This window comes from Helianthus annuus, chromosome 8 (genome assembly GCF_002127325.2).
Source record: "Helianthus annuus cultivar XRQ/B chromosome 8, HanXRQr2.0-SUNRISE, whole genome shotgun sequence".
In the NCBI taxonomy this organism is placed as follows: Eukaryota; Viridiplantae; Streptophyta; class Magnoliopsida; order Asterales; family Asteraceae; genus Helianthus; species Helianthus annuus.
Window position 1 is genome coordinate 94,731,754 of NC_035440.2, and position 18,022 is coordinate 94,749,775.

At 38.5% G+C, this 18,022-nt stretch overlaps 1 protein-coding gene across 1 annotated transcript; it reads left to right on the top strand.

Annotated features, from left to right (window-relative positions):
* Nucleotides 1–15,348: 15,348 nt before the first annotated feature.
* On the top strand, nucleotides 15,349–17,353 carry LOC110870381 (glutamic acid-rich protein-like). Its single transcript, XM_022119566.1, has 3 exons — nucleotides 15,349–15,399; nucleotides 16,046–16,538; nucleotides 16,662–17,353. Exons 1-3 carry the CDS (start codon nucleotides 15,349–15,351, stop codon nucleotides 17,351–17,353), a joined length of 1,236 nt encoding a protein of 411 aa, XP_021975258.1.
* Nucleotides 17,354–18,022: the final 669 nt, after the last annotated feature.

The following is an 18,022-nucleotide window of genomic DNA, read 5'->3' on the forward strand; positions in this document are numbered from 1 at the left end:
CGAGCTTTTCACCTTGGGGAGCTCCTGTCCTCTTTGTGAAAAAAAAGATGGGTCTTTTTGAATGTGTATCGATTATCGTGAGCTGGATAAGCTTACCATCAAGAATCGATATCCCCTACCTCGAATTGATGATCTTTCGACCAGCTGCAAGGTGCTTCATGCTTTTCCAAGATCGATCTGCGTTCTGGGTATCATCAACTTCGTGTTCTCGAAGAAGATATTCCCAAAACTGCTTTCCGCACAAGATATGGCCATTACGAGTTTACAGTCATGCCTTTTGGTTTGATAAATGCTCCAGCCATCTTCATGGACTTAATGAATAGGGTCTGTAAACCTTATTTAGACAAGTTAATTATTGTGTTCATTGACGATATTCTTGCCTATTCGAAGTCTCGAGCCGAGCACAAGCAACACCTTCGTTTGACTTTGGAACTCCTGAAGAAGGAACAACTTTTTGCTAAATTCTCCAAGTGTGAATTCCAGCTTAAAGAAGTTCAATTCTTGGGTCATATAGTCAACGAGCAGGGTATTCATGTGGATCCATCCAAGATTGCTGCTATTGAGGAGTGGAATACACCGACAACGCCGACAGAGATTCGATCTTTTCTTGGTCTTACTGGTTATTATCGTCGATTCATTTCAAATTTCTCGAATATTGCGGTTCCACTCACTGCTTTGACTTAGAAGAATAAGCCTTTTGAGTGGGGACCCAAACAAGAAGAAGCGTTCCAAACGCTGAAGCAGAAGTTATGTAACGCTCCTGTTCTATCTCTGCCCGAGGGAAGCGATGATTTCGTTGTCTATTGCGATGCCTCCAACTTAGGCCTTGGTTGCGTCCTCATGCAACGAGGTAAGGTTATAGCATATGCATCTAGACAGCTGAAAATTCACGAGAAGAACTATACGACTCATGATCTTGAGTTAGGAGCTGTGGTTTTTGCGCTTAAAATCTGGAGACACTACATCTATGGAACGAAGTGTGTGGTTTTTACAGACCACAAAAGTCTCCAGCATATTCTTAATCAGAAAGAGCTGAACATGTGGCAACGACGTTGGGACGAGCTATTGAGCGATTACGATTGCGAGATTTGCTACCACCCTGGTAAGGTGAATGTCGTAGCCGATGCGCTTAGTCGAAAGGAGCGAGTCAAGCTTCATTCTGTTCGAACTCTATCTGATATTCAATCTCGTGTCCTTCAAGCTCAGCAATTTTGTGTTTCACAAAATTTGATGGGTAAGGAATTACCACGTTAGCTTGAGCTTAAACTCGAAGCGAAAGACAATGGTTTGCTCTATTTCAAGGATCGTTTGTGGATTCCAAAACAAGACGATCTTCGCACCTTGGTAATGAACGAATCTCATAAGTCTCGATATTCTATCCATCCTGGTGCTGATAAAATGTATAAGGATCTTCGTACTCAGTGTTGGTGGCCTGGTATGAAGAAGGATGTTGCCTTGTACGTATCGAAATGCCTAACTAGTCTCAAAGTTAAGGCTGAACATCAACGACCTTCTGGGTTGCTTGTACAACCAGAGATACCGGTTTGGAAGTGGGAGAACATTGCGATGGATCTCATCACTAAGTTACCGCGTACGTCTAAAGGTCATGATGCTATTTGGGTTGTTATCAATCGATTAATGAAATCAGCTCATTTTATTCCAATTCGCGAGGACCTATCTGCTGATAAACTTGCAAAGATTTATGTTGATGAGATTGTGACACGACATGGTGTTCCTTTGGATATCATCTCTGATCGTGATGCCCGATTTTCATCTCATTTCTGGAAGACCATGCAATCCGCTATGGGAACCCAACTAAATCTAAGCACTGCTTATCATCCCCAAACAGATGGTCAATCTGAGAGAACGATTCAAACTTTGGAGGATATGCTTAGAGCATGCGTGATAGACTTTGGTGGTAATTGGGATTCTCATCTGCCACTGATAGAATTCTCTTACAACAATAGCTATCATGCTAGCATTAATATGGCGCTATTCGAAGCTCTCTACGGTCGAAAATGTCGTTCACCTGTCTGTTGGAATGAGATCGGTGAAGCTTCGCTTACTGGACCTGAGCTCGTTCTTGAAACAACAGACAAAATCAAGAAAATCCGCGATAATCTTCTGACAGCTCGAAGCCGTCAAAAGAGTTATGCTGATATGCGACGCAAGCCCTTAGAATTCCAAGTCAGAGATTGTGTCCTACTCAAGGTTCCACCTTGGAAAGGAGTCGTGAGATTTGGAAAGAAAGGAAAACTTGCACCTCGATATGTGGGACCATTCAAGATTATGGAAAGAATTGGGAAGGTTGCCTATTGACTAGAGCTACCTCCAGAGCTTGTAATATTCATCCGACTTTTCACGTGTCCAATTTGCGAAAGTGTTTAGCTGACACTGATCTTCACATTCCTCTCGACGAGATCCAAATCGATGAAACGATGCACTTTGTCGAGAAACCCGTGGAGATCGTGGACCGTACTTTCAAACAGTTGAAGAACAAACGATTAAATTAGTCAAAGTTCGTTGGGAGTCCAAACGTGGCCTAGAGTTTACTTGGGAATGTGAGGACCAGATGAAGGCGAAATATCCGCATTTGTTTTCACAAGCTTCCTCTAGTTAAAATTTCGGGACGAAATTTCCTAAAGTAGGGGAGACTGTGACAATTGTGTTCTATAGTCGTGGTTCAATGTAAAACAATGTTAGTTATTAATAAAACAACGTGCTTTGGTGTTATTATATGTGTTTTTGTGTTATTATGTGTGTATTTGTGTTTGGTGATTTTTTTTCAATTTGATTCGATTCCGATTTCAAGCTCTAAATCGCTTTTTGGAAGGTTATACGCGCGCCGATGCGTAAATATAACCAGTTCAATGCAACGAACACTCCGGAATAGTGAAATAGGCTTAACATACCTTAAATAACCTCCATATAACTTAGAAATAAGTTCTGGATGGTTTGGTGTGTTGAAATCAAGTTTGTTCGATCGCAGGGACTATTTGTGTCAAACTGCGAAACTATACCAATTTGTGTAGTAACGAACATTCCGGAACTTGATCATAAGTTAAAAATACCCTAAATAACCTTTACATAGCTTAGAAATAGGCTTTGAGGTGTTTAGTGCGCAAAAATAAACTTATCTGATTAATAGGGACAAAAAGCGTCAAAAAGTGCATAAGTTTGCATTTTCGCGCATATCTTACGTTCTGAATATATCCGGACTTCCCAAAAAAAATTTTATGAAATCATTAAAATATTTTATTTTAGTGATTGGCATGATAAAATTCCATTCGTCGCGTAATTTGGATCGTTTTTGCGTTCGTTACGACTTCCGTCGTATTTAACCGAATAACGCAACCGTACGGCCAAACGAGCCGACATCTGTGATGTCTTTGAGCATATTTTAAGTTCTCTATACTTTAACATCATTTTAGAGCCTTGAAATGAGGTTAAAGAGGTTTAAAAGTGCCAAAAAATCAAGTTTTACAAGTGCAGGGACCACTTGAATCTGATTTTGGCTCTCTAAGTTGAAGTTTATGCTTCATACCTGAGAGTAAATCGGATCAAGAGCTTGCGGGGACCTTCTGTAAGTATTCTTTCGTTCTTTTCATTCGTTTTTATCGTTAAAGTCAAACTGTGTTTGACTTTCTGCTTTGACCAGTTTATGGTCAACGCGAAGTTCATTTAAACTTCATAATGTGAGCATAATCACGATGGTTATAGTCCCTAGTAACTATACCTACTGATTACCACGTTATCTAGACTCAGTGACGAGTCGTAGCTTCGGCCAGAATGCGTTTTCTCACGTATTTTGTAACCAAGGTACTTTTAGGTATCAAAACCGTTTGTTTTGATACCAAACCTGTTTTCTAACTTAACTAAACATGTTTCGACATGTTTAGCTCGTCATTTTTTAGTTTAGTGCTTGTGTAGAGTCGTAAGTCAAGCGGACTAAACACCCGCTTAGACTTCTGAACACGACCCGTTTGGTCGATCATTAGGATCCGACCAAACATGTTTTTTTGACCATAATAGCATAGGGAATAACCTTCCGAGGTTATACCTTATGGTCGCCTAGTTTAAATAGTTGTATGATAAGTAGTTTATATGCTTGGTAAATTACCAAAATACCCTTTTCATGTGTAATTGGTAATTAAACATATGTAACCTAAACTTTTGTCAATAACTGATTTTGTAACATATTTAAAACATGTTTCGGCATATAATACTTATCATAGGACTAGTTAGACATCTCGAACGCGCATTTGCACGCACGACGCGTTAAAGTAGCGTAAGCTACCTTAATGGGTCGCGATAGGTCGAAAGCACGTAGGTTAGGTTTCAATTTAGGATGTAGGCTTTGTTAAACCATATCACATGAGTTCCAACACTCATTTGGTTTACAAGACCTCATCCTGTCCGAACGTCCGATTTAGGCGTCTATTGTTTGACTAGTGGTTCGATTACTAGGTGCTACTTGATTCCTTTGGTTTGCTTGAGGTTGTTTGAAGTTCTATTGATTGAGGATACTTTGCACTTCATGTGAGTACATAGTTCCCCTATTTTACTGTTTTTAAATGTTTTGGGGTGATTCATATGTACGAAATGTTTTCAAGGTTAAACGATGATTTCAAAAACGATTAAAACGATTTTTACTAAACTAATAACGATTTCAATAATGTGAACAAAACTTGATGGTTGTAGTTACATAACAAATGAAATTCATTAATTTTGGCCCAACCGACCAGTATTAGGTTATGGTACCATAGGATCTGACAAATCCCGTTACTTTACTACACCCATGGTTATGTGTGGGGGTTGTGGGTAGCGACTGAATTTGATGTTTGTTAACTTACCCTTTGGTGGTTTGTTAACTCGAGAAGCGAGAAGCGAGGTGATCGAGTCACGAAGGTTTGAATGTTGTTAACGAGACGACCATAAATAGTTTTCACAAATTAAAACGAGGATGATTTAAACGATTTAAACGAGTAAACGATTTGGGGACGATTTGAAAACGATTTGAACAAGTTATACGAATTGGGTAAACGATTGGTTTTTGGCTAGTGTTTAGATAACGGGACGGGTGTAATATGGTGAAAACATGGTAGATACGCCGCTGGTACTTCTTATATATAAGTGTTTTCAATATATTACATACCGTGGCGTTATTTAGTTCACTTGGGTAAACGATTTTGAAACGATGTCACATAAACGATGTTTTCTAAAGGTTATAAAACCATACGAGTTTTTAACGAATTTTTACAAGATGTTTTACAAGTTGGTTTTCTAAAACAAATGTTTTTGGGTTAAGAAGCATGGCTATGGGATTTTACAAACTATAATCCACTTGATTTGAGTTGGTTAACTATGTTGCAATACACTTTTCAAAACAAGGTTTGTATTTTGACTCTTGTAGTCTAATAAAGTACTGCAACATATAAACGAGCCATGATTCTGATACTCTTATAAAACCTATGTACTCGCCAGCAATTTCTTTGCTGACTTTGTTTTTACATATGTTTCAGGTGTGGTTGAATGATGTGATTTTCTAGGATGCATGCGTCACATAGGATCTGGACGAGGCCTTAGTGACTTTCAAACTATGATAATCGATATGAAACTTGTTGTTCTATGTGTTAAAACAATGTAATGTTTAATTATATCAATAAAACGAAAGACTTTTTGTATCCATGGTTGTGAAACGATAGCTTCTGTTACAACACTCCCCGACGTTTCCGCCATGGTTTGTTGTCCTACATGGTCGGGGTGTGACAACAGTATCTCTCAATGAGAGTCTTTGTAGTCTCATCAGGCATACTAGTAAACAATTCAAACTCTTTTTTCAACAATGATGCTTTACTCTTGAGCATTTCAGTGCTTCCTTCAAATTTCTTCTCAAGTGCTTCCCAGACTGAATACGCACTCCCATCATGCTGAAGCAAAATAAAGATATCTTCTTTGATAGCTTGTTGTAGAAGACTAATCATCATTTTCTCCCCTTTATAACTATCTCTCTCTTGATCTAAAAATTCTGAGATAATTTTGTCAACTTTCAAAGCAGTTTGGGGTCTAACATACTTTGTTTCAATGCTTTCCCAAGCTCTCAGATGATTTGCTTGAACCCAATTCTCAAAACGATTTTTCCAGCCATGGTACTCTTCAATTCCCATAAGTTTCGGGGGTTTTTGCATTGTTCCAGTTTCATTTTCCATGTTCATATTCTAAGCAATGTCAGCCGGAGTAGTCGGGGTTGTAGCAAACGCATTGTAGAATTCAGAATCCATGTTTCGGTATCGAAGAATTTTTCAAACAAGCTTTCAAACTAACTGGTTCACCTCGTAATACACCTGTATCACCTGTAGACAAACAAACAAACAACAATCAGTTTAAAGACTTATCAATTAACAGAATAAGACTGGTACTCGAACTGGTGATAATTCTGTGTGAACTGAAATCCTTTCAATCTTGAAACCAAACCGTGCGAATTGAACTTAAGTCCAAATGACCTGGATTTCTTGATTGTAAGCACTATACGACCAAAACTGACTTGATCACCTTTAACAATAACACATGGGCCGATTAAAATCGTGTTCACATGGGCCGGTTAATGATCTAATGCTTTAACTTTTGATAATGGCCGACAATTGTGATCATCACTCGATTCTCATTGGACCAACAAGCCCACTTAAGCCGACAACAGGCAATGAATTTGCACTGATTTGTTTTTAACCAAATGCACATGGGCCGATGGAATTATTAATTTGACATCCACTAATTGTTTGGATCTAATTAATTCTATTGGACCGAAGATACTTTGAATATATGACACTAATCCAATTCACGTGGACTGGTGATTATCATTGAATGGGCTAACAAACTGAATTCATAACACTAGTCCGACATCTTCATCAAAATGATCACATGGACTTCAAGCAATATCCGACAATGACTTTAATCAATGAAATTTAATAGGACCGATTATGATAATTCACATGAAGACGGTTGAACTCCTCAAACGAAATGACAATCTGATATGTACGAAATGATGACAATTGATTGGACCAAACAATCTATCCAGCCGACAACATTAATATCTCGCATGCAACATCTACTTTAATTGTGATAGAATCAATTGGCCGTCCACTTTAATTTTCATGTGCACACCTTAACATGGCTGGCATATTCTCAATTGATGTTTGTGATTGGACCAATAAACTGTTAACAGACCCTTTCAAGCGGGATAGCAATCTGAAGCGGAATCAACAACAATGTTCAAGCGAAATATCGTTTTCAAGCGAAATTAACAGCAATGTTCAAGCGGAATTGCAATCTGAAGCGGAATCAACGGTAATGTTCAAGCGGAATATTGTTTTCAAGCGAAATTAACAACAACGTTCAAGCGGAATTATGCTGATGTCAAGCGAAATCAAAGTGTTTTCAAGCGGAATTAGGCTTATTCAAACGGAATCAACCTGATGTCACTCGATATCGGACCAAAAAATTCAGATTTCTCCCAAACGGCTTGGAATTAGGATCTGAAACTTTGTAGGGTTGTAGATCAGGTGTTTTCGCGCAACATATCCAAAAATCAGCCGATTTGGACCGTAAAAACCCGTTCGATTTTGTAAAAATCAGAAAAAAAACGTGAAAGAATGAGTAGAAATCAGATTTTCGGATGAAATCAAGCTGAATCGGTAAGAACTCTTCCTCCTGACCTCTTGCGTTCTCGCCTTAGTATAGGACAATTAAGGTATCTTAGGCACTTTGGGGTTGTTCCAACAAATCAAGAGCCTCCCGATATAAATAAACTCCTTAGTAGCAACAAACTCCATGAAACAGCCTACCGACACGGGGCCGTGCCCGGTCAACACGCCCCCGTGTTCACTCAGAAGATTCTCTGCTGATTTTGTCAGAATACGGACAAAATGTGTCAGGATTTTCTCTGCACACGAGGCCGTGTCTAGCGAACACGGGGCCGTGTCCAGTGTGCTGTCGTTTTCTTTAAATGCAGCCTGATTCCTGCTCATTTTTGACCACTTCACTAAGCAGAGATTCCTGGGATCTTCACATATACCATCCTAGGTAAGTGCTAAAAGAAGGTTCCTAAGGACCATCTTGTCTTTTCCACTTTTGTTCATTTCTCCTTCTTCCAAAAATTTTTCAAACATCCCCTCCATGGAAGCTTGGAAACCCATGATTCCAATCTTCTATGTAAGGTTTGTAGGATTTTTGGCTGCGGATTCTTGTTTAAAGTTAGTTCTATAACTTTGTTTTAAATTATCTAAGCTTAGAACACGGTAAAAGTATGTTAAAATAATTTAAAAACCTAGAATCGTTAGACAAAAATCCTGCAGACAGCTGAACACGGGGCCGTGCTCACTGAGCACGGGGCCGTGTTCGAGGTACTGTTCTGCAAAAGTTTAGTTATCTTCGGCTTCTTTCACAGAAAATGGCCAGCAGAAATAGCGGATCATCTTCGAGAAATAACCGAAATGGAAGAAGGTCGTCCACGGCAGAAGATTCCCTAGTAAACTACGTTTACGCTTTGAGGGAAGCCATAGACGAAATGACGGGAGTGGAAGAAGCATTAGTGGACCGTATTAATCATCTGACGGTAGGGTTGGAGGGCTGTCTACGAGAAGTAAACCTCCTGCACCAGAGGTTAAACCTTCTCGCTTCCCCGCCTTTGGTTCCAGTAATAACCCAAAGAGCGTGGAATGTAGTACCCGAGGTCATCATTCCGGCCGAATGGCACACCATGCACCAAATGCCTCAACCAAGGGTGGTGCAAGGAGTCCCGGTGAGCATTCCTCCTCAAGACACCGAAGAGAATGAAGCTACCTTCTACCTCCCAAGGGAGATAGAAGAATGGCTTTGAACGACAACCGAGGAGCCGTCGGCTAGAGAGTGTTACTACATCGGGAAGCTATTCCCGAAATTTTCCTAAATAAGTAGAACCCTTATGATAACCTCATGTATCCCCTAGTTATTTGGCTAACTTTATGTAATGTCTCTCTATGTTTGCAATGATATGATGGTTTTCAAGATTGATGGTTGTTTTGCGAATAAAACACACTCATGGTGGTAATGGATGAAAAGGGGAGCGAGAAAAATGGACCCATGCACGAAGAACAGAGCAACCCGACACAAATCTCCATCACAGAAGGCTCAACACGGGCCGTGCCCAACCAACACGACCCCGTGCTGAGCCACCTGCAGAAAAACACCCAGTTCAGGTAACTGGACACGGGCCGTGTTCAGCGGACACGCCCCGTGTCCAGGCTTTTGTTTTAATTCTTTAATTTTTGTTACTGGCACTTGACCACGGGGTCGTGCCCGGTCACCACGGGGCCGTGTCTAGGATGCCAGTAACATAAAACTTTGCTTTTTAACCTACTTTTACACATTCTAATCAACCAAAAACCTTATTTTTGGACACATTGAGGACAATGTGTAATTTAAGTGTGGGGGGGATGCTAAAACTTTGAATTTTGCAAATCCTAAATACAAGCCTTACACAAAACTCTATTGGAACCGCTAAACACCCCAAATTTTTTTTCAAAAACTTTTTCATTTTTATCATTTACTTGTCTTAGTTTAATTTGGGAATAACAAGTTCTAAAAAGGTTATATTTTTACAAATTTACAACCGATAGCGTCATGATAACAAAGAACCAACATAAGAAAATTACGAAACGGCATAACAAGTCTAGTTAAAAATTCGATTATATATACTTGATCACATTAAAAACCCATTCCCACAAAAGTGAGTTTTGAGCCTTTATTGAGCATAAAAATATACATATTTAGACTAAATGCTCATTTTTCGTTTCTTGTGTGAATAGCCGCTTGGTTCTTACAACTCTAGAACTTGCCACGACGATACATTCCCGGTCCTTACCAACTTAAACCCAAGTAAGTAAGTGATGGAGGCATTAGGACTAACCATATTTTTCTTTCTAAACCATTATTTTTCATTTTTTTTTACCACCTACCCAAAATCCCCCTAGATAGCCCCTTTGAGCCTAAACCTTTCATTTCATTACCCCAAAACTCTTTTTACCCACCAAAAAAACCCTTTTTATTTTTCACCCTTTATTTTAGTAACAAGCTCGGTTTTTCGTAAACTCACCTTTTTATGTGATGAAAAAAAAAACAATGATGACGTCAAAAACAAACAAAAGCTATATAAAAGCTTGTTTGGAGAAATACTTCAAAATAAAAAGTCACTAAAAACAAGGTATGTTACGGAAACCGACGTTTTTTACGATTTTCGCCTTTTTTTCTAACTAACCCAACCGACCACCTTTAACCCAAGCCTAACCCTTCACCCCAAGAGTCCTCTTGATATTTACAAAGGTAAAAAGTTAAAAAGGAGAAGGATTGATTGCTTGGCAAGCCTATGGAAGGCGTAAGTTCCATGCCGCTCACGAGTGATTCACTAAAAAAAATTTACACCTTCGGCCGAGTGTTGAGTGATCTCCCGCGAGGTATGTGAACTTGTATATAAATGGAAATTTAATAAGGCATGCTATGCCCGAATAAGTAATTTATCTTATGAAACGTTCAAAATAAATCATAACGAATAGGATTGTAAATAAATAAAAATAAAACTTACAAAGACCTTGGATTCCCGACACTCTAGGACAAGCTAAAAACTTTCTCTTCTACCTATTCCATTTGGGAGTGTAAGCCACATTTAAAGAGTTTTGCTTGAGGACAAGAAAAAGTTCAAGTGTGGGGGTATTTGATGTGTGTAAAATGCAACATATAAATCACATCAATTAAGGCATAAAACTAACCCTTTTTAAGTACTAATGTTGGGAAAAGAGTGTTTTTGTCTTTCTTTTGTATTTTCAGGATGAAATGAGCTCAAAATCACAAAAGAAGCAAAAAGACAACTAATTCTAGCATAAATACAAGAAAAGGAATAAAAGTAGACTGCCCGGACCCTCAACGGCACCCCCCAAGGCAAAGAAGAGAAAACAGAAGACTGAACACGCCCCGTGTCCAGCGAACACGGGGCCGTGCCCAAGAAGCAGCAGAAAAGACAAACTAGTAGAAGCTTCCATTGCCCACCACGGGGCCGTGTCCAGCGGGCACGGGGGCGTGGTGAAAGTACAGCAGGCGCATTAATTGTAATTGCGAATTACAATTAATGAAGAGAGAGAGTGTCAGACGGGCACGGGGCGTGTCCAGCGGACACGGGGCCGTGCCCAGCCTTCTGTTCAGCCTATAAATAGGGGTGCTTGGTTTCATTCCATCTCATCCCTTGGCACACCACCTCTCTCACACTTCATCCACCACCCACCACCACCATAACACCATCATCCACCACCATCATCCATTGTCCATCGTAGAGTGTGTGAGTCGTCTCGGGATCCAAGATTGATCGTAAGAGTTCTTGACAATCAAGGCCATGTTTGCCTAAGTCTCTTACATCACTTGGTGAAGACAAGTGTTTAGTATAATACTTTTTATTTTTAATCTTTTGCACTTTTTATTTGGTTTTGTATTAATGACTTTAATAACTAGTTACTTATGTTGAAGGTGATCTTTCCTTATCGTTTGTCCGTGGTGTCTTGGCGTTATTTTACTGTCTATATAAAATAAAAGATTTTCACCATTCATATCTCCACGGTCTATATGGAGGTATGTTGGCTACCTGGTCGGGGGTTAAGGGAACGGTTTGGTAAGGGTCTTGCCCTTGTTCAGCGTTTAGAGGTCCTGCTTGGGACCTGGGTCAAATTTAGTAGGATCTCCTTCAATACCCATAGGTATTGGATGGCGGGGATCCAAACTCTTTGACCCACTCATAAGTTAACTACTATTAATACTATAACCCGGCTATTTAGGACTGTATCCCTGCTGACTCAGACTACTTAGCCGAGGGTAACGTCACCGCCGAAAGCGGGGCCTACCACAATTTGCATTAATAACTTAATTCATTATCTTTCAATAATCCGACCCTTTAGAATTGTATCCTTGCTGACTCAAACTACTGGGTTGAGGGTAACGTCGCCTTCAAAAGAGGGGCCTACTACAATAACTAAGATAATCTCTTAAACAAGTGCAAAAGTGCGAAAATAATCAAAGGTTATACTAACACACGTGTCGGATCCAAGTGATTCATCTTGTCTATCTGTTTTTATTTTATTTTATTTTTCAGCATTTAGTTAGTTTTTATTTTTCTTAGTTTAAAACATTTGTTCTCACTTTTTGATTTGATTAGACGTTGAGGATAAACCGGTATTAAAAGCTCTTGTGTCCTTGGACGACCTCGGTATCTTACCAACACTATACTACGTCCACGATGGGTGCACTTGCCCATATGTGTGTTTAGTGTTAGTAAATATCGTGTTTTATAAATTTAAAACTTGGCTAAAAGTGTTAAAAAGGGCTTAAATATACATCTAAAATATAACACACTTCACGCACATCAATACGTTTACAGACCTGTAGACACTTCAGCAGAGCTTCACTGCTGGAATGGGAGAAGTTGCAAATGAAATGACTAAACTCCCTATTTATAGAGTTTCTAATTCCCCTTGAAAGTGCAATGTTTCTAATTCCCCTTGAAAGTGCCATGTCTATTTCGTGGGGAATAAACATTTCGTGCGAAATGATCTCTAAAACTCTATTTTCCTGAACTACGTGACTCGATCTAACTATTTTATTACAAGACTCGATACAAGACAAAGTCGACAGACGTATGCACCAACATTAAGCATTTAAAACACTAATTCGTATCCTAAACAGATTGAAATTTTTGTGAGAGTTTAAAATGGATCAGTATATCAGCAATCACTGTAAATTGTTTAATGCTTAGTAAGAAATCATAGCTTAACGGTACTTGTAGCTTGTCAGCAGAGCAGCTGATATGATCCTCTTACACAAACTCACAAAAAGTTTGTAAATACGCTTGTATAGTTTCTTGCTTTCTTAAACCCAAAAAGATTTGATATTTCATCTTATTTTCGACAACAAACGTTGGAGATCTGATGTTCAAAGTCCAACAATGCTATACAAGTTGGATCATGAGGGCTGGTTAAGAAAAGTTTGTGAAAAGAGTTGGTAATTGTTCAAAATGTTCAAAAGTTCATTAATTCTAACTTAATTATGTTTGAAAATGTCAACAAGATCATAATTTGGTCAGCCAAGGTCATTAACTTGGACTTGGCAGGCTAAACAGTTAATCAGGGTCATTAACTTGGACTTGATTAACTGTGTGTGAGGTAAAAAGTTAAAAATAATCAAAAAGTTATAAATTTTAAAATTTTAAAAAAATCAAAGGTTCACACGAAATGACCATTTCGCACGAAGTGGTCAGAAAGTTTAAACAATTGGTCAGATCATTTCAAATGACCAATCCGTGTGAAATGGCCACATCGCCTCAATGTTCATTTCAAGCGAACTGGTCCCTCTATATAAAGGGGATGCCAAATCGCATGAAACCATCATTTTTAACAACTCGTATCAAACACACATTCAAAGCATCCTTCAAGCGATCTGAGGCGATTTGAAGATTTCATCGATTTCAAGTAGAAATCTTGTTAAACTGTTGATCGGAATCCGTTTATAAGTTGGTTTGGTCAACTTATAACATGGGAAAGGTAGGGATTAACGTTTATTTGAACCAGATCTCATGAAATCGATTGAACTCGGAAGAACAGATCTCTGAACTTAGATCTAGGATGAATTTGTGGATCAAAATGAATATAAAACATATAAGTGTGATCGGAATGTGATATAGATCAGATCTAAATCATCAATTTTATCATATAGGTTGTTAATTTGAATTAGATCTTAGGAAATCGCATGAACTTCGATGAACGGAACTTTGATTTTAGATCTAGGGTTTGTTTATGGACTAAAATGAACGTTAATCACATCAGTGTGTTCGGAATTCGTTGTAAAACAGAGATATGATTTCAATTTAACCATCAAAACATGTTTTAATCAATCTGCAAATCACTGTTCATGGATGAGTTTCAAGCGAAGTGATGACCACCATTTCATACGAGTTGGCCATTTCGTTTGAAACACCAATTCGTTTGAAACTGTCCACATCGTTTAAACACCAATTCGTTTGAAACTGTCCACATCGTTTGAACACCAATTTGTTTGAGTTTGGTCACACCGTATGAGATTCACATCGCCTGAAAATGACCAATTCGCATGAAATGCCAATTCGTGTGAAGTGTGTTTATTTTGAAAAATGTTCAAAAGTGTTCAACCTGTGTTTCTGTTGAATGTTTCAGGCTTCGATTGTTGAATTTGATCCGTCACACAACATTTGTTGTGTCTATGATGAAAAGCTTCCAAAGATGGTTGTATTCAAGGATATTCTAGAATTCATGAAGCGTTTACCTATCCAAAAGGCATTGACGAATCAGCATAGTGTTTTCAGATCTCATATCGCTCATTTCTGGAAAAATGCTACGTACGATGAAGAGAGCGATGTGATAACTTCAAGTGTGAGCTTAGATGGTGAAGATAAAACAATCATAATCACTGAACAACTTGTCCGTGAAGTGCTAGATTTTCCTGATGATGAAAATTCACCCACAAGTTTTCCAGAAAGAATGATTAAGGGTTGCATGTTAAGAATGGGATACAGTGGTCCGTTGAACAACGCAAACTATTTGAAAGCATGTTTCACAAAGCCATATAAGTTCTTCATTCATTCAGTTGTTCATGCACTTAGTCACAGGAAGGGCGGTTATGACGTGATGAAGGATTACCATATGTGTATGGTAACTGCGTTAGTGTTGAAAAAAAAGTATAACTTTTCAAGAATCGTTTTCCACTATATGAAAGAGAACATTACTTCTAAAAGTCGAACCTGGATGTATCCGAGATTTGTACAAATGATGCTTGATCATGCTTATCCGGATCTTGTGAAAGAGGAAGATAATGATCTATTGGTTTTGAATCACATGGATAATGAGACATTGATCAGATTATCCAAGTATCACAAACATTGGCCAGAACCAAAGACAAAGACAGAGTTCTTTGGATTTATCAAGAGTGCTAACTATGAAGATCTAGATCCTGTCAATCATCTGAAGTGGAGGAATGATGAAGAGATGAAAGAGAAAAGTGCAGCTGATGAATTAACAAAGTTAGCAGAATTCAAGGAAACACGAAATGAGTGGTTTACAAAAGAAGAAAAGAAGTAGAACGAGAACTCCTAAAGTTTAAGCTGAAGAAGGTTCGTCTTCATAACCACAAAAGAAACGCAAGAAGAAAGCTGTTGAAACTATGTTGGTCGATGAACCTGAAGAAGTTGAAACAGAAGCAAATGTTGAAGGAAATTAAGAACAACTATCTCCTGAAACTGAACAGTTGATGAGAGATAGTGATGTTACTGTGGAAGGTGGGGAAGCAGCTGGTGAGAAGGTAATTGATGATAAAGAAAAGAGTTCTTCTGATCCTTAAGAAAGTGATATTGATGTTGAATCTGACTGGTGGATTAAAGAAAATTATGATCAAAGAGATAGATTGATAAAAAAGAAAAGAAAGAGAAGTGCAGACGATGATGATGATGAAACGTATATTCCATCACCAGAACATGTTCAGGATGTTCAAACACCACCATCATCTGGAGGTAGGAAGAAATCTAATGCAAGGAAACGTGTTGTATCTCCTGCAGTGCGAAAATTAAAAATCAAGCTGAAACCTAAACATGCATCAGAACCACAACAACCACCACCAGAACCACAAGCTGAACCACAACAACCATCTTCACCACCTCATCAATCACCAATTCCACATCAATCACCACCACCACATCAATCACCACCAAAACAACCATCACCACAACACGTACAATCGCCACAATCATCACCACAACTTCGTATTTCTACACCAGTTCATGAACAACATGTTATAACTTCACTACACATCCTTCAAACACCACCAACCACACAACCACCAATTCAAACGACTCCTGGATCTTCTGGATTTAAAGATTTTCCACATATTCCAGAGGCTCTTGAAGACATTAGAGATTTTAACTTTGTAACTGATGATGTTATGAAAAAAGTTACAAAAGAAGGTGGAAGAGGTGTTAGTTGAGAAAAAGAAGTTAGAAAAGCGTGTTAAGACTGTCGAAGCTGAAAATTCATCTTTGTTGAAGAAGGTTGAAGCAGATCAAGCAGGCATTGATATTCTGAAAGTTCGTATAGCAGAGTTAGAAGAAGAAAAAGCTAGAAGAGATGAACAGAATGAATACTTCAAGCTGAAAAACAAAGAGTTGGAAGCCAACAATGCTAAGAAAGAACATGAATCGTATATGATGATGAAAGTGTTAGAAAATTTGATTGGAAAGCCAATTGAACAGAGGTTTGAAGAAATAGAGCTTGAAGAAGTACGAGCTAGACGAAAAGTTGAAATCGACGCTGAAATGAAAAACAAAGGCAAAGGTGTTCCAATTGAAGGTGTTGCTGAAGTAACTGAAAGGGAAATAGTTGTGTCTGAGCCAACAATAGATCCTGAAATGTCTATTCTTGATCCATGTCCAATATCGTCAGTATCTGGTGAGATTGATGATGATGAAGAAGATGAAGAAGATGATGATGATGTTTTGAAAGATGATGCAGAAGATGTTTATTCTGCTTCCGGTGATGATGATGATGACGGTAATGATGACGATGATCAAGGTACTACAGGCATAAAAGTCACTAAAACGTTTAATGAAGAAAAGATTGATGAATATCTTCATGATGATACAAACGAAAAGCCTGAGAATGTATATGGTGAGGGGGAGCATGATGATGCAGAGAATGTTGATGAAAGTGATGATCATGTGACAAGACTGATTCTACGTCTTGAACATGGTGTAGAGGAAGGTGAAATTCTGCACACTTACACTTTAGCTGAGATCATAAAGATGATGCATGTTGATGAAAATGAATTCAAGGTTGATTTTGAAGAAGAACTGAATCAGTTTGACATTAATCAGCATCCTGAATATCAGTATAAGTACGTGGAAGAAGCTGATAACTACGATAAAGTTGAAGTTGAAGATTGGAGTGATGAAGGTCAATCTGAGAATGTGAGCGTGGATACTTCTAGTTTTCCGACGCTTGAAGAGTTTTTCAGTCAAGCGAATGAAGATGAATTAAGAAGGAAGGTTGCTGAGAGTGTAAAGAACAAGAGTTTTCATGAAATTTCAAAGGATGAACAGCGAGAAGAAAGAAAGAATTGGTTCAAGAAAGATACTGAGAGAAAATTCAGAAGACCGTTGAAGTATTACAAAAGAGACAGAGAAGTTTCTTTTGGTGATATTATCAGTTGGGGGTTTCTGCCTCAAGTGAATGCGTATGCAATCAGAAGAGAATTTGGCGTTTAGTACTTCGAGTGTATTCAAGACATAATGTCTCTGCCATGGTGGGATGTAGAAGAATTACCCAAGGTCAGAACATTGTCTTATCCAGTCAGAGAACGAGATATGCCTACGTGGGGTTTAATGAAGTTTGAAGCGTTCAAAGATTTTAAACACTGGAAGCCTCACTATCCGAAGAAAGTCAAGAGGATTGATCAAGTAACAGGCATTGAAGAAACTATCTTGCAGATCAAGAAACCCAGAGTCATAAAGAATATTCCATTGCCGAAAATGGAACAGAATTTTCACAAAGGGTTCTTATGTTGGGTTTACAGTTGCGTGTCTACTGAAGCAGTGATCACGTACAAAGTTGAAAATGAAGCTAGATATATTCATCTTTATGACCCAATGTGGATTGTAAACTACTCAGCGAAGGATATCGAATGTTTATTTGTGAACAAGATTTGTTACAAAGCTGAAGATAAAGATCAAGCCTTGCAGTTTAAGAAAGTTGCAACGATATGTTTTCAGAAAGGAATAAATTCTGAAAATGCATGGTCATCAAAGTAGAGAAAGATTGAAAAGAAAGAGGCTCTGAACGCTGAAAAGGAGAGAAAGGAACGTGAAAAGAAAGACAAGATTGCAAGATATACAGTTGTGCAAAGATTAGCTGAAGAGGAAAAGAGAGCTGTTGAA

Excerpts from the sequence above, each read along its gene's own strand:
- LOC110870381 (XM_022119566.1), top strand. The coding sequence starts at position 15,349 with ATGAGAGATAGTGATGTTACTGTGGAAGGTGGGGAAGCAGCTGGTGAG. Across the intron at positions 15,400-16,045 it reads GGGAAGCAGCTGGTGAGAAG|TTACAAAAGAAGGTGGAAGA; the intron begins GTAATTGATGAT and ends TTATGAAAAAAG. Across the intron at positions 16,539-16,661 it reads TCCAATATCGTCAGTATCTG|GTACTACAGGCATAAAAGTC; the intron begins GTGAGATTGATG and ends ACGATGATCAAG.